Source organism: Coenobita brevimanus, chromosome 88 (assembly GCF_032717465.1).
Source record: "Coenobita brevimanus isolate Jiangsu-jjx chromosome 88, ASM3271746v2, whole genome shotgun sequence".
NCBI lineage: Eukaryota > Metazoa > Arthropoda > Malacostraca > Decapoda > Coenobitidae > Coenobita > Coenobita brevimanus.
In genome coordinates, this window is record NC_137041.1 from 30,798,452 (window position 1) to 30,825,854 (window position 27,403).

General features: G+C 45.5%; 1 protein-coding gene across 1 annotated transcript in view; it reads right to left on the reverse strand.

The window, feature by feature from the left end:
* LOC145411246 (acyl-coenzyme A synthetase ACSM3, mitochondrial-like) overlaps positions 1-27,403 on the reverse strand; it is an 82,119-nt gene that overhangs the window by 36,974 nt on the left and 17,742 nt on the right. Inside the window, exons 4-5 of the mRNA XM_080281314.1 lie at positions 16,847-17,024; positions 16,248-16,430 (exon numbers count right to left, since the gene is read on the reverse strand). Of these exons, the coding sequence (XP_080137440.1) occupies positions 16,248-16,430; positions 16,847-17,024 (361 nt within the window). The remainder of the gene's footprint in view (positions 1-16,247; positions 16,431-16,846; positions 17,025-27,403) is intronic.

Sequence of the window (27,403 nt, forward strand, 5' to 3'; positions counted from 1 at the left end):
CTTGTCCAAGACTTTGGGCATATCATGCTGCCCTGAAGGTTTCATATTGATAGCTCAAGACATTCATGAGATATAATGGGAACACACACACACACACACACACACACACACACACACACACACACACACACACAGAGGCGAGAAAAAATATTGTCACATCATCTCGCTAAAAGGCAGGCGATAATAATAAAAATATTAATAATAATAATAATAATAATAATAATAGAGACAATAATAGTAATAATAATAATAATAATAATAATAATAATAATAATAACTGAAAAGCATTCGGGAGCCGAATGCTAAACGCCCACCAGATTATGCTATTGGCTAAGTCCAACATTTTAGCATTGTCTTAGCTCAAGCCATTCATGAGATATAATGGTGCTAAAGGTGGGTGACAAAAACAAGCTGACCATTGGCCGCTATTTTGGTGACCTTGACTTGACACTTTTTTGGGGGGGAGATATTTATCCCAGGATATGGGCAAACTAAGAGCCCATCAAAGATGTGCTTGGCTCACGCGAGCAGGAATTAACGAGGGGGAACCGTAATGAGAAGTAAGTTGAAGTGTGCATTGGCAACAATGCCTGCAGCATCAGTTAAGTCATCCCCCGACCAAGCAAAGCCCACATCGGGGCGAGACTGGAGCAGAGTAGTAACTGGACAGTGGAGGAGATAATGGATGAGTGGCTCCTCAGACCTAGCCAGACTGTAGGGACACGGGTCCAGCTCTGCAGCAGAAAGTTGTTTGTAGCAGAGGAACCCCAATTGCAATCGCTGGAGTCGCACCACAAGATAATTAGGCAGGCCTGGGGAGGGGGGCAAAAGCAGGGCACAAGACATGGCAGTGGCATACCATATGACAGAGTGTGAGCCTTCAGAAATACAGAGCTGGTGGTACTCCCGGGACAGCCTGCCAATGATGCCAAACCAGGTGATAACGATGTGTGAGATGCCGGGCCGGAACAGGAACGCAACCTTTGGGAAAGAGAAAGCAGAGAATGCTGCATCATCAGCAAGCTCATTGCCGGCAATTCCCACATGACCTGGGAGCCAATGGAGGGTGATGGGGACACCTCTGTCAGAGAGAAGGGAGGCAACGTGAAAGATCGCAGTGAACAGAAAGACTTTATCAGCTAGAGAGAAAGAGTGGAGTCTCTGGAGCGATGATAAGGAGTCAGTGTGGATGACTACATGCCCATGAGGATTGGTATAGGCATGGTGCAATGCCACAAGAATGGCCACGAGTTCCACCTGAAATTCAGGGACTCCCTGGGAGAGTCGCCAGGACTCTATATGGCAGCCACAGCCAAAAGGCATCCCAGCAGAGCCATCAAGACAGACTGAGCCATCTGCAAAATAAGTGGCCAAGTCAGGGGAGTGCAAAGCAGCCACCCAACGAAGGCCCTCCTGACATAGCATGGCTGGAATGGAGGAGAGTGGTTTGGCCTCCGAATGGCAGAGGATCGTGAAAGGAGGATGGTCCTACAGTGGTGGGACGGCAAACCCAGGACAGGGTAAGTCTGGATCCTGGCAGATGCCAGGGGCAGCACCCAAACCGTGAATAACGGCAGCTGTTGTGCAGGCCCAATCATCCTGGGATAGAGCGGCAGGAGACCCATGCAGCAGCCGCTTGAGCACGACCGAGACCGGCAGTTATGGGCGATGTTACATCAGTTGGAGAGTGATTACTGCCACTCTTAATGCAATGCGATGCACTAGAGATGGCAAACCACTTTTCATACATAAATTAACGAGCCGGGTCCAGCAAGGAGCACCCAACCCGATGCAGAGCGTGTCATTCTGCAGGACCTCCAGAGAAAGAATAATTGGCGGGGCGAGGCCAGTTAGGCAGATTGGTGGTGTATCTCGGTGCACATTAATCTTGTGATTAATCAGGTTAGTACACTCTAATTGTTCTCCGGGTAATGCTACGGTGTCCCTGTGTTTTTCCAACAGGGTTAACAAATCATTTTCTTCATCAAAATCACCTGAGTGAATTAAATTCTCTTTTATGCTTTCTCTATCCGTAGAGTTTATCTCACTTGTCACTCCAGCTAAAACTATTTCCATTACAGGGGCGGAACATTTTTCAATATTAGCTATACAAGTCCCCATTTTCAACTGGACTTCCCCATTCATGTGATTAATTAGAAATATTTGAGTTTGCCCATCGTCGTTCATCTGACATAATGCGTTTTCTACTGACAATCCTTTTACTTTACATAATTCTTCTAAGACAAGAACAGTACTCTTCCGTAACTTGCTCTTTATGGTAACTTTCATCTAGGAGTTAGGTGTAAGGTGACCAGAGTCCCGCTTTTAGGCGGGACAGTCCCGGTTTTTGGACGTCCGTCCCGCCTTTTTAATTGTGACTAGAATGTCTCAGTACTGGAACTTGATTCTCCCGAAATTGCCCCACTTAAAATACAGACAAGATTCGTAAAATCCATCCTAGACAATTTACCCACCAACAAAGCTCCAGGCCCAGATGGAATTCCGCCAATTGTTTTGAAAAAGTGTTCCCCTGAACTTGCCTCTGTCCTAGCCAAATTATTCACACTATGCATACGTACTTCTTTATTCCTAAATTCATGGAAAGAAGCCAATATCCACCCAGTTTCGAAGAAAGGAAGTTCGTCTGACCCCTCCAATTACAGACCAATAGCTGTCACATCTTCTCTTGGTAAGGTATTTGAAACTTTAATTAATAAGCATATTGTTAAACATCTTGAATCCAACAACTTAATTAGTGATAGACAATACGGTTTTGGCCACGAAAGATCCACCATTGACATACTCAATCTCTTAACTCATACCATCCATCAATCAATTGATCTTTTTGGAGAAACTCATGCAGTAGCTCTTAATATCTCTAAAGCTTTCGACAGAGTATGGCACCGTTCCCTGCTGTCCAAACTCCCTTGCTATGGACTAACGTCTTTTGTTCCTTTAATTTCTTCTTATCTTAGTGACAGGAAAATAAGAGTAAAAGTAGATGATGTATATTCGAATTTCCACTCAATTAACGCCGGCGTGCCGCAGGGATCAGTTCTGGCGCCAACCCTATTTCTAGTTCATATTAATGATCTCTTATCTGTCACTCACAATCCCGTTCACTCATATGCAGATGACTCAACACTACATAGTTCATTCACACTCAGATATCCATTTACAGTCTAATATCTCTACCTCTCAACTCAGTACAGCCATCTCCATAAATCAAGATCTAGCTACAATCAGTGAATGGGGACAAAACAACCTTGTCTCTTTTAATGCTAGTAAAACTAAACATATACAGTTTACTAATAGACAGATATTGCCAGATTCGTACATTACCTTCAGTGCTACTAATATTCCCATCTCCAAAAGTATTGAAATTCTTGGTGTCTCACTTAACAGTGCCCTCAGCTGGACTTCTCATGTCAGATCACTTGCTAAAACCGCCTCAAAGAAACTTGGATTATTGTACAGAGTCCGTAACTTCTTCGCCGATGAGCAGTTAGCTATAATTTATAAGAGTCATGTGCGCTCTCAGCTTAAATATTGCTCACCCTTGTGGAATGGTTGTGGAGAGGTTGCATTAAGACAACTAGACAAAATTCAGAATAAAGCTGTTAGAATCATTAACAACCTTGCCATTACATATAAACTACCTCCCCTGCAAGTAAGAAGGAATGTTGCCTCCCTTGCATTATTTTACAGATATTTTTTTGGCAAATGCTCAGACGAAGTTGCGTCCATGGTGCCACCTCTCCATCCCTTCCCTCGTGCTACACGGGCATCTGGTAGCGCTCATGACTGGAATGTCACTCAACCATATTGCAGAACTTCTGCCTATCAGGATTCTTTCATTCCCCGAACTGCATCTCTCTGGAACTCGCTTCCCCAGAGTTGTTTTCCTCCAAATTTCAACCCACAACTGTTCAAGTCTAACTGTTACAGATGTTTTATGAATAGAGGACACCAGTAATCTGGTGTATGGATTATTTTTTTTTCCCCCATTTGTTTTTCCTTCCTCCGTTCTGTTATTAAAAAAAAAAAAAATGTCCTTTTTGAGCAAATTATCTTAAATGTCCCGCTTTTAGAAATTTACTATTGCATTAGATATAGCATGACCTTCTTTTTTGAAATTAGGATGAATTAGAAAAATTATGCATAATCCTAACCAAATGAAACACCGAATTATTAATATATAATCTGTAATGCTCACTAGCTGGTAAGTTTGGTCGACCCATTCACTGTACCGTACGGTATGTTCGGAGTTCGTAGGAGACGTTAGTGTTTGATTAGCAGCCTCAGTTTGAGGTGTAGCGCAGCAGCGGTCGTTGTCACATTAGTCAATATCTATCTGTCTGTCTATCTATATCTACACACACGCGCGCGTGCGTGCGTCCCGCTCTTAGCTCCAATAAATCTGGTCACCTTAGTTAGGTGGTATAACTAAATCATTGGTGAGATGGAAGGGAAAAACTGATAAATCAGTACCGTTACCTGGGTTTCTAGTCCTGGGGGCTGGGAGGGGTGGTGTGAGTGGATCTATACAGTACACTCGTCTGTTTGTGTATGTTTGTTTAAACTTTTAATATTATCAGTTCTTTTTGGTTCTGTTTTACTAATCGGTGAGGACTCTGATGGTATTTCCTCTGTGAATTCATTATCAAAGTCTTTTCCATTCATTTGTGGGAGTAAAGTTATTTGCTCTGTTCTTATGCATCTTAAGCCCAGCAACATATTAGCTTTAATTGCTAAGTTTTTAACGATATAAAAAATGCAGAGATTGGTCTTGTAGTGTCTGTGAAACTGATGTTTAACTGTATCATACCTTTTACTGTGATTTGTTTGTCATCTACTGTATATAAGTCTAAATCAGATTCTTCCAGAAAAGTTACTTTCTTCTTACTTCTAAAAATTCTATTTATTTCTTTTTGTGTTATTAAGTTCACTGGAGAGCCTGTGTCTAAAAATAAGGACACATTTTGATCCTCACATACAGCTGGTATCAAGATACACTCATTTCCCAACATGCCTCCTATGTGAACTTTAGATTTGCTTTTCTTTACGTTTGTTCGTTTTTTGTCGTGACTTGGTCTTCCCTCTATTTGAAAATAGACACTAATTGTTCTACTGTTCTGCTGTTACTGGTCCAATGCCCTTAGCACCGATGATGCCTACAGTAGGGACCAAATCCTTGTGTCTTTTGTCTATTCTCTTTTGTTTTGATAAAGCATTCATTCTTTGTGTGTTCTGGTTGTGCACAATAATGACATAGAATGGACATACCTCCTGACTGTGATCTACGAAATGACTTCTCATATTTAGTGGTGTCTGTGGCGCGAGATCTGCTTGGACTGTGTGAAAACTTACGAAACTGCCTGCAGCATGGTGTTTGTGATCGTGGCCTCGACGCATTTGGTTGTTTGCTCTGCCTGCTTTCGGGTTGCGATCAATTTTGATCTCTGTTTGGGGTAGTTGTAGCTGTTTTCACAGCTGATACTGTCTCAGGCACCCTCATTCTACTAGAATGTGATTGTGTTTCGATCACCCCTGCTTTGCTACACTGCATCTCTACCTCGTTCATTAAGTCTAGTAAGCACATACCTGGGGTGTACGCTATTGTCTTGGCAATCTTGAGGGTCGTATCAGGTAATTTTACACAAGGCAGCTACATAACCAATAATGTCCACAACTAGGTCTGGGGACATCACTCCATCTCCTGTTATCTAGTTTGAGTTTTCTAAGGTAGCTAATAATGTTCTTTTGATCGTGGAGACATCAGCAGTTATTTCCCTGAGCACATGATTTGTAGTGTGCTCCCTTACAAGATCTACAATCTTATGTAATTCTGGGATGATACCTGGGAAAAAGTTCATACCTCCAGAAAATTTCTTCAAAAATTATATTTTAAATTCATCATATGTCTTAGCTCAGAGAAGCTTGTCTGACCTAACCAAATTTCCTGCCGGACATCTTTCCTGCCTAATGCAAGATGAAAAAATAGCAATTTTCTCTTGTTCATCTGTAATGTGCCTTTTTACGAAGATCTGTTTGCATTGATTAACCAATGAAATGACATCAATGCGATCTTTTTCTGTGCCAGAGAATTTCGGGGCAGTTTTATCCTCATGGTAGATGTATATCTGAGTTTGATCCGTGGTATTCATTTTCACTGGTTGCTCTGTTAACTTAACTTGGACTTGTTTATCGTTGTGTGAGGGAATAGTGGAATAGGTTTTCCCTGAACGATGCATTCTATTAAGCATATTTTCATAGGTATGCAATCAGAGACAAAGTTCTCACTCGCTACATCAGAGGTGGTTTGCCAATCATCATCATTATCATCTAGAATTGAGGTATTAGTTTCTTTATCTGTAGTTTGCGGAGAATTTTGTACGGTGGGTGTGTTGCCCTGGTGCCCTGATAACTGTGTATCCGCAGTGGACGCTAAGTGTTTATTATCTGGTACTAACACGGATAGAGGTGAAAATATTCCTGTCATATCACTCAGTTAAAAAGAATTCATGTTGCTAAGGTATGTTGTTTTGAAATACGTCTTTTGTTTATGTCCTAACGATATAGATGAGTAAATGAGTTGTAATGAATGATAGATAGTGAGTGTATACGTGTATATACAAAAATAAGTAAAGGAGGCTATTGTACCTAATTTAAGCACTGAGAAGAAATGAGTAAGTATAATTACACCCACTTGGTTCAGATGGTCACTCGGAGAGGCGAGTCGAATAAATGCAGAGTTGAATGAAGATCTCTCGATAATTCTAAGGCTGTGTTGATGGATGATATTACTCAGGAAACTCCATGGCCTGATGAATGTAGTGGTTAACAGCTGTACTCACAGGCGAACCTCACCATAGAACGTTGAATTCCCACTCAATACCGTGAAAATAAATGAGAATGAGTAGGAGCTATATGAATAATGAGTAACGAGTAGTGGGCGAGAAGTGCCTGGTGTCAGTCACACGTTGATTGGCGTGGCGTCGTCTCAGCGAACACGCATGGTGATGTCTCAGCTGATACACATGGTGACGTCGGCTTCCCACACTGGTAGCTGTGGTGCATAACTGAGTAGCAATGAGTAACCTGAGTGAGGAAAGGTGAGTAACATGCATTATAAATGTGGCTCTGGTGTTTTGCTGCGTCGTCTTGACATGCGTCAGCGGTGGAGGTAGGGGGCCAGAAGGAGAGAGAACGTTGGGGATCTAGTGCTTGTTGCTTTGTTCTTGCTTTTCGTTTACTTGTTTTGTTTTTTATTCTTCTTGCTGCTGCTTGAAGCTGCATGAAGAAGATTATAGAGTTGTCTTGTAGACTTGTTAATTGTAGTTAATCGTAGAGCTTATTGATCCTCACTCGTAACTCGTCGTTGCTACTGTATGCTCATAGACTCGGAGGCTTGTAGCTTGTATTTTGTAGGAATTCACTGTAGATTTGGAGACAAGGTTCGTACTTCTGCTGCCACCATTTATTGTTGGAACTTCGTAGCCACCATATATATATATATATATATATATATATATATATATATATATATATATATATATATATATATATATATATATATATATATATATATATATATATGTAGCCCTATAATCTTGTAGTAGGTAAGTCTATAGTTTTGGTTAAAGTTATTTTGGTAACTGAAGAGCAGGAGGAGTTAAAGATAAATACAGGGAGTTGATCTTGATTTATTATCTTCAAAGAAAGTCTACGTTGAGCAGCCTATGTATTATACAGGGACTTAATTTACTAGCTAAGTCTAGTCGGACCCCTCTTATTTGATCTCTCCATTACCTGCCAGTTGTATGGCTTGCCCCTTTCTGAGGTCTGATTCCTACATTCTCGTTTAGCAGAGGTCGTGTCACGTGTGCTATACTGTTGTTGAAATGTTCTAGGAGCCTGTGTGTGTGTATGTGTCTGTATGGTCATGAGGTGCTGTTTGTGGGCTATTGTGCTGGTGTGTTCATTCTGGAGAGGTGCTAACGTCACTTCTTTTGGCCACTAGGTTTGACATTGACCTAACCTCTAGACTATATTATGTATGTTGCTGGTTGTTATGTATTAAGATATTTTACAGTCCTGACGCACCAAGGACCTAATGGCATGAACGTCAAATGTCCGGACGACCTTGTAGGATTCCCCCAAGCTCTGGCTCGAAAGACACCTGAGGGCAGCCATGCGGGTTGAAGCACTCTCCCTCAGGTACTTTATGTGTCTTGCAAAGGTGAGGCCGCCGTCGAACCAGACTCCCAGATACTGGTGGAGTGAGATGAAGGCAAGCTGGTGCCCACCAAGTGTCAGTGGGAAGTCTGGGACAGAGGCCGAAGGGGCGACACTTAGTTTTTTACAAGCTGATTTTCAGGCCCAACTCATTGCACCTGGCATGTAGCTTAGAAAGAGCTGAGTGGGCCTGAGTGAAACAATCTCGTCTCATAAAGACGAGGGCCAGATCATCGGCATAGCTGAAGAGGGTCACTCCGGGGCCATAGCCGATGTTCAGTAGCCCCTCCACCAGAATATTGAATAACAACAGGCTCAAGACACTCTCCTGGGGGGGTGCCATTGGGTTGACTATAGAAAGGGGAGAGGTGTCCCTGAAAGCAGACCCCTGCAGTACGTTCCTCAAAGATTTTTTTGACCCATGACAACACTCTGCCTCCCATTCCCCTGGCTGCAAGAGCAGCCACAATAAGCAGCCAGAATAACAACAGGGCTGGCCAGCTCAAAGGCTTTTTGGAGGTCAAAGAAGACAGCAATCCCCCTTCCCCCTCTGAGCTCCACGAGGAAGGATGCTAGGCAGTGAGTAGCACTTCCGTCAGGATGGTAGGCAAAAATCCTCGGGTGCAGCAGTCCCAGATGCCAGGCAAGGTGAGCGTGCACAACCCTCTCTGCCATCTTAGCAATGCAGCTAAGAAGGGAGATCGGGCACGTGGTGGTGGGATCGCGAGGTTTAGGAAATGGTTGGATGGTAGCTGTCTTCCACGACCTTGGCAGACAACCCTCGGACCACGAGAGGTTGAACAGATCAAACAGTCACTCATAATCTCCAGCATGAGATAACACAGAGTAAGTGAGCCCATTGAGCCCAGGCACAATGTCGCTTCTGTTGTGCAGCACTTTTTAGAGTTCCTCACTGGTGATGGGATAATCAGTGGGGTCAGGCCTTTTACAGGCAGCCTGGATCACAACGACATGGAAGGCAGACAGTTGCACCTGTAGGGCCTGGACAGACGGCAGGAGGTTGTGGGAGGAAGAACAGTACTCGAAGTGCTGTGCAAGATGGCTGGCCTCAGCAGCAGGGTCAGGATGAGAAAGTGGATGAGGAGGACGTGGATCAGTGATGGACCAGATTCTCCTCCACATCTCATGGAGAGTAGAGTGAGAATCCAGCGTACAACATCGCCCAATCCGCAGCTCCTCCTTGATGTGGTGCTTCTCAAATGTTACATGGCATGTAAAGCAACCAGATACCGATGGTGCAGGGATGTACAGCACCGCTGGTACTGCCTGCATGCCACATTCAGCCTATTCAGTTCCTTGACCCTGTCACAAGCGATCCAGCCGGCTCAGTAACACTGCACGGATTATTGCAGTGGGATAAGAAGCAAGGCCACCTGCGTAAAAGCACTGGCTACCTGATCTGCTCTGCTCTCAAGGTCTGGGGCAGGAAGGGATGCCTCCAAGGCCGCTCCCAAAGCACGGCCGAAAGCAGCCCAGTCAGCCTTGCGGATATCCCATTGCGGTGGAGGGAGTGGGGGAGGCAGAAATGGAGCCATGGGCAGAGTGGCCTGTACCGCAAAGTGATCGCTCACAAGGTGGAGGTGGCACAATCACGTTGCAGAGCCCACAAGGGGGGAGGAGACAAAAGACAGGTCGAGGTGGCCCCCGGCAATATGTGTGGCCCAGGCAGCATCATTTAAAAGGGAGACACCACCCATCCCCTCTAGAATCAAAGAGATGTGCCGCCCAGCCTCATTAGACTGAAAGGGCGAGGGGAGAAGGTCATGGTGGGCATTGAAGTCGCCCCCTATGTACACAGGGTTCATTTTAACGTGGGAAAACAGGTCTTCCACCTCGAGGGTGCCCCTGTGACTTTAGTGTACACTGTACACCGTTAGGAACAACGTCACCAGGTGGAGAACCATGCCCTGTACCTCCACATCAGGCCCACAGAAAGGAGAAGGGTCACAATCTGTGGTCGCAATGTGGTCCTGAACCAGGATGGCACATCCCTGTGTGGCACCGCAATCATACAGGAGGAGATTGGTGATGTGTCAAGGGAGATGGAAAGCCACCCACTCCAGCAGTAAGACATGAGGATAGTCCCTCATAGCTGCCTGCAGTAAGAGGAGGAGCTTATTCCTGGCCCCTAGGCAGTTCCAATGGAGGGTGCGGAGGTGGGAAATGGGATCATCTGGCTGTGAGGCTTCCTGCACCGGAACCTGTGTCTCTGGCACCATCGTGACCATTGCTGGTATTGGTAGGGGCTGTGGAGGACAAGGCTCCCAATCAGCTGGCAGAGGGGCAGGGGAGGGTCGAACTTTGGCTTTCCGAGTTTGACATGGCTTCCTGCAGGGGCACGGAGAAGCAGGGGAGTGGAGCTGCTGCTTCATTTCGTAGACCTCATTGACAATGAGACCAACCGTGGCAACAGCCGGGTCTTGGCTCAACAGTAGCCCCGTCACTTGTGCAATCATCTCCACTATCACCACAGCTATTTGCATCCCCAACGACATGAGCTCCTCCAACTAGAGGAGCGGAGTCAATGGGGTAAGAGCCAGGGGGGGATGAAACTTGGCGCTGGGTGGCGGGGCCTGGGGAGAGTGGTCTGTCAGATGGTGGATCTCGGCAGTGGTCTGGCCCTGGACGAGAGTTGTGGGCAGGGGCGGAAAGTCAGCCTCATCGAGAGCGGGCGGACATGGTGCTGTGGGGTGGCATTGCTGTCCCCAGACAAAAGTGCCTGGGGGATCCAGTGACACAGGCAGCCTGCTGGCTTTCCACCCATGTGACCTGCCGATCTCATCCCTGCGTCACCCTCTTCACCCTTGCAGAGCAGCTGGGGTGCCATGTGTGGTGGGACCCTGAGCAACGAGGGCAGCAGGTGGTAACAGGCTCCTTCTCCTTGGAGCGCGCCAGACACTGTTCAGAGTCGTGGGCGCCACTGCACATCCTGCACACCACCGGGCGTGTGCAGTTGGTACGATGGTGGCCATATCATTAACAGTGGTAGAACCGCAGCGGCTCTGCGTTTATGGGTGAAGGTAGTACATCCCCCAGTTTCCAAGGTCAAACTGTGGCATTAGAGGGCCCCTCAGGGTGACACATGCCTGCTGTGTTTCCTCCCATGTGCGGCGGTTTTGGCACTGCGTCGCCTCCTCCACCAGGCTGTGTGAGCAGGATATCCACCGGCATACATTGGGGATATCCCATGCCTGTTGCCTTGGAAAGCTGGCTATCCTGAGACAGCACCACGATTCGCAACTGCAGTGCTTGATCCCCTGCCACCACCCTCAGCCGCAGATATGCGTCCTCGGTGGCCAGGATCAGCACACAGCTCCCGATGCAGCCAAAATGGTTTGTAACCACAGGCCTGGCAGGTGACATTCCAGGGCTGCAACCGCATCGTAGCTGATACCGAAGCCCTCCTGAAGAGTCATGCGGATGCCTGGGAAGGTGAAACGGGGTGATGGAGACTGAGGGGTTTGGAGCCTGTGGAGGCCCCCGTGGGGCCACCGAGCATGAGACCAGGTGTGTGGTGTTACCCTGTGTGGTTTGTGCAACAAAGGGGTCCAGCCAGCATCGTCAGGAGAAGCAGAAGAGGCGGTAGGGGCTGCGGGCTGGGTGAAAGGTGCAGCAGTTAAGGACACCCTGTCGGCTGGAACGGCCGAGTCCATGCCAGAACAGGAATCAGAGCAAGGAAGAGAGGGAGATGGCTTGAAGGTGGCAGGTGCCGGGTGGCATGGCGTCCTCTGCTGTAAGGCGGGGCCATTAGTGGCACAGGAGGGAGCTGGGGTGCCAGAGGTGGTGGAGCAGTTGTGACCTCCACCATCGCCTCATGGAAAGGAGCTACCTTGACAGAGCTGATCGAGGCAGAACCACACAGGTGAGCAAAAGCTCCTGAAGGGCTAGGCGGGGGGTGAGAGGCAGGAGAATCCCCATGCGCCAACAAGTGGGAGCTAGCATCAGGGAGACACCTCTCCCATTTTGTGCCAGCAACAGGAGTCAACAGAGAAGGCCTTGAATGAGGAAGCAGGAGTCGGGTAAGCCCTGAGGCCAAGGGATGCCAGATCCCTTCATGAGTCCAACAGACAGGCAAGCACTCACAGACAACACACACACACTTTACACATACAAACACTCAGACAGACAAAAAAAAAAAATGCCAAAAGTCCCTACAATGATGGGCAACCTACACTCCCCGCCCTCTAAAAGGTGATGCAGGAGGCCACGCCACTGCCCCATGAGTGTCTTCCCTAATCTATCAGAGCCTCCCTCAGCGCTTTCAATAACCAGGCCCTAATGGTCTCTCCTCATGGAAATGCCCTAACAGCACCTCCTCAGGGTTAGGCGTCGTTCCACGTTGAAGGACACTAATGGCAGGCCATTAAAAAAAAAAGAAACTCCCACACACGGTCAAACACATACACACAATCTCACACAGAGTTAGACAGACGTCTGTCAGCTGGAGACAGAGTCCCAGCAAAAGCAGGGGAAACAGGAAGAAATTCTCCTTAGTGCCAGAGACTGTCTTTGAAGTGGCAAAAACCCGGTAAAACGCCGGAAAATCTTCCTCTGTAACTGAAGCAGAATCCACTGCAGGAGAGTGACGGGCCAGAGGTCTGTACAACACAGTGTCTGGTCAGGGAATGCCCCCCCCCCCCCGACACCGAGTGCCCATTTTCGAGCTCGGCCAAGATTTTTGGTCATATCTTGATGCCGGTTCCCTGAAGGTTTCATACTGATAGCTCAAGCTGTTCATGAGATATAATGGGATATAATGGCAGATCTGTCTTACAGAGAGAGGCTGGAAAAGCTGGACCTGCCTTCCCTAGAATAAAGGGGAGAGAGTGGCGACATGATTCCAGTGTTCAGGGCCATGATGGTACTAGATAAAATTGATAAAAATTATCTGTTTGTATGGGATGGGAGAGTAACAAGAGGACATGGAATGAAACTGAAAAAACCAAGTTGTTTGAAGGATATCAAGAAATATAGCTTTCCATACAGATGCATGGACCTGTGGAACAGCCTGGACAAAGAGATTGTCCAGTCAATAAACTTAAACGAGTTCAAAACAAAATTTGACTTAATGAGAAAAAGAGATGAGACCCACGTGCGTAGCTCATTTCCTGTATATCACAACTAGGTAAATACAACTAGGTAATTACACACACACACACACACACACACACACACACACACACACACACACACACACACACACACACATACACAGAGGTGGGCAAAAACATTATCGCACCGCCTTGGAAAGGCCAGCGATAATAATTACAATATTGAAGGAAAAGCATTCGGGAGTTGAATGTTAATCGCACGCCAGAATATGCTGTTGGCTGAGTCCAAATATTTGGCCATTTCTTGATACCCTGAAGCTTTCATGTTGTTAGCTCAAGCCGATCATGAGATATAATGGTACTAAATGCGGGTGATAAAAACTAGTTTTTTGTTTGGCAACCATTTTGGCGACCCTAACCTTGACCCCGGGTGCCCATTTTCGACCTCAGCCATGATTTTGGTCATATCATGATACCCTGATGGTTTCATTTTGATAGTTCAACCCTTTCATGTATATAATGACAACACACACACACACACACATACACACACACACACACACACACACACACACACACACACACACACACACACACACACACACACACACACAATATTAACTGTACTGAGCAGAAACCTGCAGGGATGGAGTTTCACAATAGCCACTGCTAATAAAGTGTCATCTACCATAATTATTACGTGATGATTGACAGATGCCAACGACAACATCAGTTCTTGGCAACACCATCTGATATTACGTTTATTAACATTCATGGGTGTTACATGACTCATCGTTATCAGTTATGTGAAACATCATACCAGACCTATCTGCAAGAACATTTTGACTAGCATATTAGTGGCCATCTACTTAACATTTCATGTCACTCTACTATGTTCCAACTACTCTGATTTCTCCCCCACACAGTGTCACAAGCTCAGGCGACACAAACATCTAGTGTACAGTACATTCAGAGAAAACATGGAAACTGTATACCCAGTTAAGCAATTTGTATACCAATATCTTTTAAATATACGTGCTCAAGATCCCCTCTTTTTGATCATTTTATTTTTTGGTCTGGTTTGAGCCTCCCATGGATTACTAGGGGGGGAGGTGGAGGGGGTAACGCTCCCTATATCACAGTACAGATATGAGTCCATTGTTCAACATTAACTAAGATATCAAAGCCATATCAGGCCTCCTTTAACCCGCCGCGTGCCAGTGCTGTTTTAAAACGGTCTGACATAATTCCACGGCCAATTCCAGTGCTGTTTTAAAACGGTTTAAAATATAAAACTTCACTGTGACCGCATTTTTCAAGATTCGCGGGTAAAAATTGGCAGGGATGTAAGGTAACTGTTCCTCTACCATCCCTCAGGCTGTCAAGGCCATACACTCACTCACACCCCACCTCATGCTCGCTTTGCCTCACTCTGCCTGTGTGCTTCACCCAGTGCTGTACATAGTGAAAGCATTTTGTAAATATTTTCATGTAAGTGTAAGTAGTAAATATTTTCTTGTAAGTGTAAGGACTATATAGTGATGTCAAGTTGTAAATACCTTCTTGTACGTGCCAAGACTGTACGTAATGAAGTCAGGTTGTACTTATTTTCAAGTAAGTGTAAGATAATGCATTCACAGTGAGAATGACACGCAAATTGTGATAGATGCTGAAGTAATAAGTAATCAGAAAAGTGTACTGAACATTGCTATACCTTCCAAGCATAAATACCTGAGTATACCTTACATAAAAAACGGCTTTCTCTCACGTATGTGGTGAGCGTGAGAGAGTAGCTATACCTGTACACTAGTATATAGGACTCAATAAAACCCGTTTCCGAGCCTCGGTGAGCATTTTAATGGCGAAATTCGTTGTTTCCACATCAAAATCAATCAATTTAGCCCCTCAAAAAGGTCGAATAATGGCCGGCACTGGGGTGATCCATAGGGCTAAAAATAGCCAGCCGGCGGCGGGTTAACTATTTCTAGGAATGTTATATTTGGTTAGGGGGGCTGGCCTCCCTAAAAAATCATTGTCAGAAAACTGTATATAAAGGAAGACCTTCAGAGTAACCATGGGAATTTTATTAGTATCTTTTTCCTATTTCTGATAGTTTTATTATGGGGAGGGGGTTGATACCCCTAAAATCACCTAGGAGGATCACACTCCCCAAGTATCGCATTTCGGCTGAGAGACCATTGTACAACTTGTATGAAAATATTAAAGCCTTATCTGTCCTCCTTGCACTACATATTTGATTTTATAATTTGGTGAGGGGGCTGATCCCCCTAAAATGGTTGAAACCTTTATACAACGGAAGACGTTATCAAAGAGCCAGAAGAACTGACTTGAGATTTTTTTTTTTTTTTTAATCCACTTGATCACTGTCCACTATTTCTGATTGTTCTTATTTTTGGCAGGGGGTCTGACTCCCCAGAAATCATTAGGGGGCTCAAATTTCCCAAATATCGCATTTCACAACACGTACCAAGCCATATCTGCCCTCGTTTCATTAATTCTGATTTTTTTCTTATTTGGTGTGAGGGATGACCTCCCTCCCCGTAAAAGTTATGGCTGAAAATTTTATACAGCGGAAAACCTTTGCAGTACCCAGCCATATTCACCTGTTGATTCAAATCCATCAAATACCCTAGATGTTAAAGTGCACACACACACACACACACACACACACACACACACAGCCTGAGTATGTTGCAACGATATAGGGCGAGTTGCCAAAAATGATACCGTTTAGCTTTGCAGGATTGATATTACTATTATTACTACATCTACTACTACTACTACAACTACTACTACTACTACTACTACTACAACTAATAATAATAATAATAATAATAATAATCATAATAACAATTAATAATAATAATAATAATAATAAAAATAATATCAATAAATAATAATAATAAAATAGCATGCCTGGCAGTTGCAATATGACCAATGCCATAGTTGGCGTGAGTCTGTGGCACCATCTTTGGTCGACCTGATGTGCCAGATGTGAAGAACACCTGGGTGACGTCACTGCCCCTGCTGGGGATGCACTCCATTACCGACGCACTCTTGACGCCTTCCATTAGCTCGTTGTAGCTTATCCAGCCAGACCTGAGAATCATCATCATCATCATCAATATCATCATTTTATTAGCACCATCATCAAAACAACCACCACATTCCATCACTGAAACAGTCCTGCTGCCTCCATTAGTTCAGTGTAGTTTATCCAGCCAGAGCTGACATTATTATAATTGTTATAATAATAAAAATAACAATTATTATTATTATTATTATTATTATTATTATTACTGCAGCTTTTATTATTAAAGATTATAACATACTCATGATATTCTCTTCTACCAAGTCACTTGCCTCACTTCATCACTTCGGACATCAGTGACCAGAGTGCGGCGTGTGATATAAGCCCTGATGTGAACGACTTTTTTTTTTATATGGCGTCAGTACAAAAGATACCAAACATTTTAAAGAAACAGAATAATAGTCATCCTTACAAAGTCACTTACCTCACTTCATCACTAGGGGCATCAGTGACCACAATGCGACGCGGGACATGAATGGTGATGTGGTCTAGGTGTTTGGCCATGTCTGCGGTACAAATGAAGCAGTCTGCCTTGGATTCTGCCAGGCGATGGGCAACGTCACCCACGGTCAGCTGGGTGGTGCCAGGCGAAATTACCGTGCCTGTTGGAGAGTGTGGTGCTAAGAAAGACAGGATGGTTTTATTGCTGCTGCTGTTGTTATTATAATTATTATTATTATTATTATAATAATTATTATTATTATTGTTATTATTATTATTATTATTATTATTATCATCATCATCATCATCATCATCATCATCATTGGAACATGAAACCTTCAGGGTATCAAGAAATGGCCAAATATTTGGATTCAGCCAACAGCATATTCTGGCGTGCGATTAACATTCGACTCCCGAATGCTTTTCCTTCATTATTGTAATTATTATCGCTGGCCTTTCCAAGGCGGTGCGATAATGTTTTTGCCCGCCTCTGTGTATGTGTGTGTGTGTGTGTGTGTGTGTGTGTGTGTGTGTGTGTGTGTGTGTGTGTGTGTGTGTGTGTGTAATTACCTAGTTGTATTTACTTAGTTGTGATATACAGGAAATGAGCTACGCACGTGGGTCTCATCTCTTTTTCTCATTAAGTCAAATTTTGTTTTGAACTCGTTTAAGTTTATAGACTGGACGATCTCTTTGTCCAGGCTGTTCCACAGGTCTATGCATCTGTATGGAAAGCTATATTTCTTGATATCCTTCAAACAACTTGGTTTTTTCAGTTTCATTCCATGTCCTCTTGTTACTCTCCCATCCCATACAAACAGATAATTTTTATCAATTTTATCTAGTACCATCATGGCTCTGAACACTGGAATCATGTCGCCTCTCTCTCCCCTTTATTCTAGGGAAGGCAGGTCCAGCTTTTCCAGCCTCTCTCTGTAAGACAGATCTGCCATTATATCCCATTATATCTCATGAACAGCTTGAGCTATCAGTATGAAACCTTCAGGGAACCGGCATCAAGATATGACCAAAAATCTTGGCCGAGTTCGAAAATGGGCACTCGGTGTCGGGGGGGGGGGCATTCCCTGACCAGCCACTGTGTTGTACAGACCTCTGGCTCGTCACTCTCCTGCAGTGGATTCTGCTTCAGTTAGGAGGAAGATTTTCCGGCGTTCTACCAGGTTTTTCCCACTTTAAGGACTCAATCTCTGGCACTAAGGAGAATTTCTTCCTGTTTCCCCTGCTTTTGCTGGGACTCTGTCTCCAGCTGACAGACGTCTGTCTAACTCTGTGTGAGATTGTGTGTATGTGTTTGACCGTGTGTGGGAGTTTCTTTTTTTTTTTTTTTAATGGCCTGCCATTAGTGTCCTTCAACGTGGAACGACGCCAAACCCTGAGGGGGTGCTGTTAGGGCATTTCCATGAGGAGGGACCATTAGGACCTGGTTATAGAAAGCACTGAGGGAAGCTCTGATAGATTAGGAAAGACCCTCACAGGGCAGTGGCGTGGCCTCCTGCATTGCCTTTTAGAGGGCAGGGAGTGTAGGTTGCCCATCATTGTAGGGACTTTGGCCTTTTTTTTTTTTTTTGTCTATCAGAGTGTTTGTATGTGTAAAGTGTGTGTGTGTTGTCTGTGAGTGTTTGCCTGTCTGTTGGACTCATGAAGGGATCTGGCATCCCTTGGCCTCAGGGCTTACCCGACTCCTGCTCCCTCATTCGAGGCCTTCTCTGTCGACTTCTGTTGCTGGCACAAAATGGGAGAGGTGTCTCCCTGATGCTAGCTCCCACTTGTTGGCGCACGGGGATTCTCCTGCCTCTCACCCCCCACCTAGGCCTTCGGGAGCTTTTGCTCACCCGTGTGGTTCTGCCTCGATCAGCTCTGTCAAGGTAGCTCCTCTCCATGAGGCGATGGTGGAGGTCACAACTGCTCCACCATCTCCCTCCACCACCTCCAGCACCCCAGCTCCCTCCTGTGCCACTAATGACCCCGCCTTACAGCAGAGGACGCCATGCCACCTGGCACCTGCCACCTCCAAGTCATCTCCCTCTCTTCCTTGCTCTGATTCCTGTTCTGGCATGGACTCGGCCGTTCCAGCCGACAGGGTGTCCTTAACTGCTGCTCCTTTCACCCAGCCTGCAGCCCCTACCGCTTCTTCTGCTTCTCCTGACGATGCTGGCTGGACCCCTTTGTTGTGCAAACCACACAGGGTAACACCCCACACCTGGTCTTGTGCTCGGTGGCCCCACAGGGGCCTCCACAGGCTCCAAACCCCTCAGTCTCCATCACCCCGTTCCACCTTCCCAGCCTTCCGCATGACTCTTCAGGAGGGCTTCGGCATCAGCTACGATGCGGTTGCAGCCCTGGAATGTCACCTGCCAGGCCTGTGGTTACAAACCGTTTTGGCTGCATCGAGAGCTGTGTGCTGATCCTGGCCACTGAGGAGGCATATCTGCGGCTGAGGGTGGTGGCAGGGGATCAAGCACTGCAGGTGCGAATCGTGGCGCTGTCTCAGGATAGCCAGCTTTCCAAGGCAACAGTCATGGGATATCCCCAATGTATGCCGGTGGATATCCTGCTCACACAGCCTGGTGGAGGAGGCAACGCAGTGCCAAAACCGCCGCACATGGGAGGAAACACAGCAGGCGTGTGTCACCCTGAGGGGCCCTCTAATGCCACAGCTCAACCTTGGAAACTGGGGGATGTACTACCTTCACCAATAAACGCAGAGCCACTGCGGTTCTACCACTGTTAATGATATGGCCACCATCGTACCAACTGCACACCCCCGGTGGTGTGCAGGATGTGCGTGGCGCCCACGACACTGAGCAGTGTCTGGCGCGCTCCAAGGAGAAGGAGCCTGTTACCACCTGCTGCCCTTGTTGCTCAGGGTCCCACCACACGTGGCACCCCAGCTGCTCTGCAAGGGTGAAGAGGGTGTCACAGGGATGAGATCGGCAGGTCACATGGGTGGAAAGCCAGCAGGCTGCCTGTGTCACTGGATCCCCCAGGCACTTTTGTCTGGGGACAGCAATGCCACCCCACAGCACAAAGTCCGCCCGCTCTCGATGAGGCTGACTTTCCGCCCCTGCCCAAAGCTCTCGTCCAGGGCCAGACCACTGCCGAGATCCACCATCTGACAGAGCACTCTCCCCAGGCCCCACCACCCAGCGCCAAGTTTCGTCCCCCCCTGGCTCTTACCCTATTGACTCGGCTCTTCTAGTTGGAGGAGCTCATGTCGTTGGGGATGCAAATAGCTGTGGTGATAGTGGAGATGATTGCACAAGTGACGGGGCTACTGTTGAGCCAAGACCCGGCTGTTGCCACGGTTGGTCTCATTGTCAATGAGATCTACGAAATGGAGCAGCAGCTCCACTCCCCTGTTTCTCCGTGCCCCTGCAGGAAGCCCTATCAAACTCGGAAAGCCAAAGTTCGACCTTCCCCTGCCCCTCTGCCAGCTGATTGGGAGCCTTGTCCTCCACAGCCCTCAGATGAGCCCCTATCAATACCAGCAATGGTCACGATGGTGCCAGAGACACAGGTTCCGGTGGAGTAAGCCTCGCAGCCAGATCCAACTGCCTGCATGATCCCACCTCCCACCTCCGCATCCTCCATTGGAACTGCCTAGGGGTCAGGAATAAGCTCCTGCTCTTACTGCAGGCAGCTATGAGGGACTGTCCTCATGTCTTACTGCTGGAATGGGTGGCTTTCCATCTCCCTTGACACATCACCCATCTCCTCCTGTATGATTGTGGTGCCACACAGGGATGTGCCATCCTGGTTCAGGACCACATTGCGACCACAGATTGTGACCCTTCTCCTTTCTGTGGGCCTGATGTGGAGGTACAGGGCATGGTTCTCCACCTGGTGACGTTGTCCCTAACGGTGTACAGTGTACATTAAAGTCACAGGGGCACCCTGGAGGTGGAAGACCTGTTTTCCCACATCAAAATGGACCCTGTGTACATAGGGGGCGACTTCAATGCCCACCATGACCTTCTCCCCTTGCCCTTTCAGTCTAATGAGGCTGGACGGCACATCTCTTTGATTCTAGAGGAGATGGGTGGTGTCTCCCTTTTAAATGATGTTGCCTGGGCCACACATATTGCTGGGGGCCACCTCGACCTGTCTTTTGTCTCCTTCCCCCTTGTGGGCTCTGCAACGTGGTTGTGCCACCTCCACCTTGTGAGCGATCACTTTGCGGTACAGGCCACTCTGCCCATGGCTCCATTTCTGCCTCCCCCACTCCCTCCACCACAATGGGATATCCGCAAGGCTGACCAGGCTGCTTTCGGCCGTGCTTTGGGAGCGGCCTTCGAGGCATCCCTTCCTGCCCCAGACCTTGAGAGCAGAGCAGATCAGGTAGCCAGTGCTTTTACGCAGGTGGCCTTGCTTCTTATCCCACTGCAATAATCCGTGCAGTGTTACTGAGCCGGCTGGATCGCTTGTGACAGGGTCAAGGAACTGAATAGGCTGAATGTGGCATGCAGGCAGTACCAGCGGTGCTGTACATCCCCCCACCATTGGTATCTGGTTGCTTTACATGCCATGTAACATCTGAGAAGCACCACATCAAGGAGCTGCGGATCGGGCGATGTTGTACGCTGGATTCTCACTCCACTCTCCATGAGATGTGGAGGAGAATCCGGTCCATCACTGATCCACGTCCTCCTCATCCACTTTCTCATCCTGACCCTCTGCTGAGCCCAGCCATCTTGCACAGCACTTCGAGGACTGTTCTTCCTCCCACAACCTCCTGCCATCTGTCCAGGCCCTACAGGTGCAACTGTCTGCCTCCCATGTCGTTGTGATCCAGGCTGCCTGTAAAAGGCCTGACCCCACTGATTATCCCATCACCAGTGAGGAACTCTAAAAACTGCTGCACAACAGAAGCGACACTGTGCCTGGGCTCGATGGGCTCACTTACTCTCACCACTGAAGAAATGCATGAGAACCTTAATGAATAGTGTCCAAGAAGACAGAACGACAGACGACATGCTGTGTAGTAGGAATGGGAATCATAGGAAGAAATGCTGCTGTAGTGTAGTGACCGGGCCAGTGTCGGACAGAGAAGACCTGTGGAGGATGCAGATGGATGGTGCAGATTTGCATCCGGTGCTGGAGTGTCTGCAACGGAGTGCAGTGCGACCATCATGGGGAGGAGTTTCCAGGTTGGGCCCTGCAACCGGGAGCTGCTGGAGTCAGTGGGACCTTCGTTGCAATGGACTACTGGAGCGTCAGTGGGAGATGCCCAATGGCCTCAGCGAGTGTTGGCAACTGGTGGTCCTGAAGAAGATGAGATCTGAGATCTTGGATGAGTCCCATAACCATATCACTAGTGGGTACCTTGGAGTGAAGACAATTCTAAGCTGGCTGTCAAACATGTTCTATTGGATTGGCATGCATCCGGATGTTGAGGAGTGGTGTTTGACCTGTGATGTGTGCTGTGTCAAGAAGAGGACCAAGACCTTCCAGAAGGAGTGGACTGTATGGAGGAATAAGTACTTTGTCAGAAGCGTCATAGAAGACCTGATAAATTGAAAGATTATTTTGGGTACAGTTTAATGTTTCGTTAGGATTAGGGTTTATGTTTGTATATACTGTGTAGTTTTGTCGGGACTACAAAGAATTATGGAGGGGGTAGTGTTATGAAGGGGATTTGCCAGTTAGGTAGCCGAGATTTTTCTCGACGTTTCCTGAAGTTTACGGTAGCTAGTTCCGGTACGAGTCAGAGTTGCCAGTTACCCTGCTGTTTGTGGGCGTAGTTATTTCGTAAGTTATACAATAATCTTTGTGCTCTTTTTCTCAATAATGTTTTATTTAAGTGATTGCTTGTTAAATTATGTAATTTAAGTTCGTATTGTAAATAATTTAGAGTGTTATGTAATGTAAGACCACAATGGCATGTTTTGGGTTGTCTCTGAATTGGCAAATGTTGCCCGTGGAGAGTATACTCGTAGAATGTAGACGTTTCTAGAACAGTGCAAGCTAATATAAGGTGGGGTAGAGATTATTACAAGTTTAGTGAGGTGTCAAGTCAGTTTGAGTAAAATGCAGTCGGTTTTGGTTCAGTCTGAGTGTAGTGCAGTGTCAGTGTCAGTGAAGATTGTACATTTTTGGTACCTGTGAAAACAGTGGCAAACAGTGACGGGTTAGTGAAGTTTGTATATCATTGGAACTTGAGAAAACAGTGAAGTGTCAAGCATTAAGTGTAATAACAGTGAAGTGTTGTTAAGCATTAAGTGTAATAGCAGTTAGTAGAGTGTGTATAGTTCCAGTGCTTGTGAGAACAGTGAAGTTGGAAAGCATTAAATGGAACTCTTCGGAAAATAAAGACTGAACTTTAAGGAGTCAGCGTTTATTTTTGCCTCAACTGATCTTGTGTACTGCACACCTAAAGGTTAACCATAGGAAGAACAACTCGCTGGGCAACGCCCTTCCTATACTGTAGTACTGCTGTTGGAGCCTGTGGCAGTGTGGGGTGGGGACGTAACAATATATATATATATATATATATATATATATATATATATATATATATATATATATATATATAGTAGAGGCACTCATGTCATCCCATCATTGCTTACTTCATTGTCATCTGATGCTACACTTATCACAAAACTTTCATACAAATGATTGCATGCAGTATCTTTGACTCTATATTCCTTATAGTAGAGGCACTCATGTCATCTCATCGTTGCTTACTTCATTGTCATCTGATGCAACACTTATCACAAAACTTTCATACAAATGATTGCATGCAATATCTTTGGCTCTATATTCCTCCTCAATGTTCATAGTGTGACATTTTTTTTTTTTTTCACTGCTCTGGTGTCTCGTGTTGGATAGCCTCTCGTGTTGTTTGCGCTACATTTTTCAGTGACTGTTTGGCATTGGAGTTTCATCTCTTTATCTCTCCTTTTACTTGGGCCCACACAAGTTCGACTGGATTGAACACAGAGTAGTATGGTGGTAGCCTGAGCACTCTGTGTCCATGATGTTGTGCTATTTGATCAGTTTCATAATATTGTTTGTCACTGTGCTGTCTGCAAATCGTGATGGGTTCTGTTTTTGTAAATGAGGGATCATGTGGGATGTTATTGGTCTGTAACCACAGAATTATTTGTGATTTGCTGTTATTGTTCGTTGGAACCTTGTTTTGGATTTTTTTAGTGATATGACGCATTGTCCATGATAAAGAGTGATCTCTCTTGGATATTGGGGAGTAATTGTTCCTGGAACCAGGTGCGGAACCTCTCATAATCCATGGAGTCATGGTAATCTCCCTTTGCTCCGTTTCTTGACCAGAACATTAATAATGCACCAGGAATGAAACCGTGGTCAGATCCTACATGGACAATGATAAACCTGGCTCCTTTCCCTCTCTTCAGCATAGGCGCCACTGAACCATCAGGAACTGCTGAACATCGCTCGATACACTGGTTCTGGTTAACCCATGCCTCGTCAAGATTAACTACTGGCCGTGGGTTGGAAGACTCCCTGTTACACTGGACCTCTCTCAGGTACCTGTTCCTCGCTTCAACAATGCAGTCCCTCTCCATCAAGACTCTTCTGCCATTCTGTACTTTTCTGAACTTGAATCCCATCTGCTTGACTACTTTATAAAGTGTACTGCATGAACCAGTGAAACTCAGAGGAGGCTGCATGACCCTCTGCAGCAAATTCGAGGGCGTAGGTAATTTTCCTCTCTCATAAAAGGAAACCAGCTCTCTCCTCACGCATTCTCTATCAAACTCGTCGAGTTGGTCCAGTGCAGTTGATGGTGTCTTTGGTGAACCAGGGGAGAATAATAATTCACTTGGAGATAGGTATTTTGCACTCCGGATCCTTTGGACTGTTCGCACAGACACCTGGGTTGCTGCTGAAGTTTTCTTCTCTACCTCTCCTTCCGTGCTGCTTGGGTGCTCTTGCCTGAAGTACTGGTACACGTTGTAGATGATGTTTTGGCTCTGACTCGTGTACCTGGATATAGGCAGATGAGGGACTCTGCTTTGATGGCCAACTTGGTGAGCCATGTTGCCACTCTGTCTCTGTAGCACCCTAAGCCGTCATGCACAACCCTGTAGAATGAGATAATGCTCAGTACTGATAAACTAAGCCGGAACATATTCAGTTCATAAAAACTAAAACAAATGTTCTGTTAGATATAATACAGTAATGGCTAATTGGTAAGGATAGTAGTATAAACACCGTAAATTATATAAGCAATGTTATTGATTTCGATCTTCAACACTTTACCATAACACTAAACTGTACAGACAGCAATATCACAACACTTTCTAGCCAAATCACAATTTACAGTGTAGAAAACAGGGCCTGAAATCCGAGTGAAAAATAAGAAAATAAAAATCAGCAGGGAAAAAACATCAATCGCACTGCACCACTCTGCACGTTATAGCCTCATTACACCAAGATAGACATCACATTTCATTAATTCACACAAAGTCATTACATACCACGAGATAATACTAAACAAGTGTATTTAGCAAACCGCAATACCGTAGGGTGGTGTATTATTTCCTATAATTTTCACTTGAATATTACTTGCACTATTTTGTAATTTGTTATTCCTGGATAGATATATAGTACATTTAAGATTTATCAATCAGACAATTTAAAAGAATCAAATTCTTCACAGTGTTATGCAAATCATACAACGTACCCTGATACTGCAGAAACCGAAGAGAGTTGTTACATCCAGCACATCTTGCCTCACCATATTCTCGCATCACGGGATGCACCGTGCAAAACAATCCTAAAGATATCTCCAAGCATTCTTTTACATATAATTAGGGTAAAAACTAAGCTAAAACAGATACTTTCAGGCAAAATAACACCGACAGTTGACTGGCGGTAATGATGTAAGCGAGTTGGGTGTCGCTCGTTTCCCGCCAATAGTAGGATACGGTATATTTCTAAATATTGCACAGGTGCTAACTTTGGCGCCCAGTTTTCCTTTTGTTTGTATTTTTTCCTGATTAACATATTTTGAAGTATTTTTTTTATTCTTATTTTCACTGTATAATGCAGATACGAATTAATAACACATTTCTTCGCGTTAGCTCGATGTATTTACCATTGATTCAAAGACCTTCGTCACCTCAGTCATAAAATCAGACGCTAGAAATCCTGATAGTTATTCACGTTAGCTCATTGTATTTACCACTATTAATATGAAACGAAATCCATAGTCATCTCAGTCATGAATGCTGATACAGTAAGCGCCTCTGGATGACCGAAAAAGCGAGTCTCGTCGCGGAGATGTTTATGCACCTAATTTTTCAAATCGTTTGTTTTCATTGCATTTAAGCTTGATAAACATTTTTTTTGTCTGGATTGCTCCTACACTTATTCAAAACCATCATGAGAGAGTGAAAATGTTTCTGGGGCCAGCTGTCCAGTGTTTCTGAGGGCCAGCTGGAACGTGCTTGCGCTTGGAAGGATTTGTAGGGAAACAAAGAGATTCTGTATTTCCTTCCCAGCTCATGTGGTTGGATGACGATTCCCGATATTTACGTCAGCTGGAAAAAAATGACTTTGGTTGTTGTTGTTGTAGTTGTTGTTGTAGCTGTAGTAGTTGTTGTTGCTCTTCTTGTTTTGTATTAGAGGTAGTAGTCATAGTAGTAGTAATAATGGTAGTAGTAGTAGTAGTAGCAGCAGTAGCAGCAGCAGCAGCAGTAGCAGCAGCAGCAGCAGCAGCAGCAGTAGTAGTAGTAGTAGTAGTAGTAGTAGCAGCAGCAGCAGCAGCAGCAGCAGCAGTAGTAGTAGTACCAGTAGTAGTAGTAACAACAGTAGTAGTAGCAGTAGCAGTATTAGTAGCAGCAGTAGTAGTAGTAGAAAGGTTGTGGTAGTAGAAGTAGTAGCAACAGTAGTAGTGGTAATAGACATACTAGTAAAAGTAGTACTAACTGCAGCAGCAACAATAGTAGTAATAGTAGTAGTAGTAGTAGAAATAAAGTGATGGTAATGGTAGTAGTAGCAGTAGTAGCAACAGCAGCAATATTAGTAGTGGTAATAGTAGTAGTAGTATGATAATAGCAGTAGTAGTAGTAGTAGAAGTAGTAGTAGTAGTAGAAGAAGAAGAAGAAGAAGAAGTAGCAGCAGCAGCGGTAGTAGTAGTAGTGGTGGTGATGGTGGTGGTTGTGATGGTAGTAGCAGTAGTAGTAATAGTAGTAGTAGTAGTAGTAATAGTAGTATTACTAGTAGTAGTAGTAGTAGTAGTAAAGTGATGGTGGTAGTAGTAGTAGTAGTAGTAGTTGTAAAGTGATGATAATAGGAGTAGTAGTAGTAATGGTAGTACTACCAGTAGTAGTAAAGTAGTAGTAATATTAGTTGTAGTAGCCCCATTCTGTCTTAAGGTCCTTGCACTGATACCACACCTCTTCCTAAACAAGACCAGCCCAAGAGCAAGCATTGCGGAAAATATTAAGACCATCCAAAGGCGAGTTGAAACATGGAAAAGAGGTAAAATCAACAACCTTTCACTTACAACCAGACAAAGCACATCATTAACAACCTT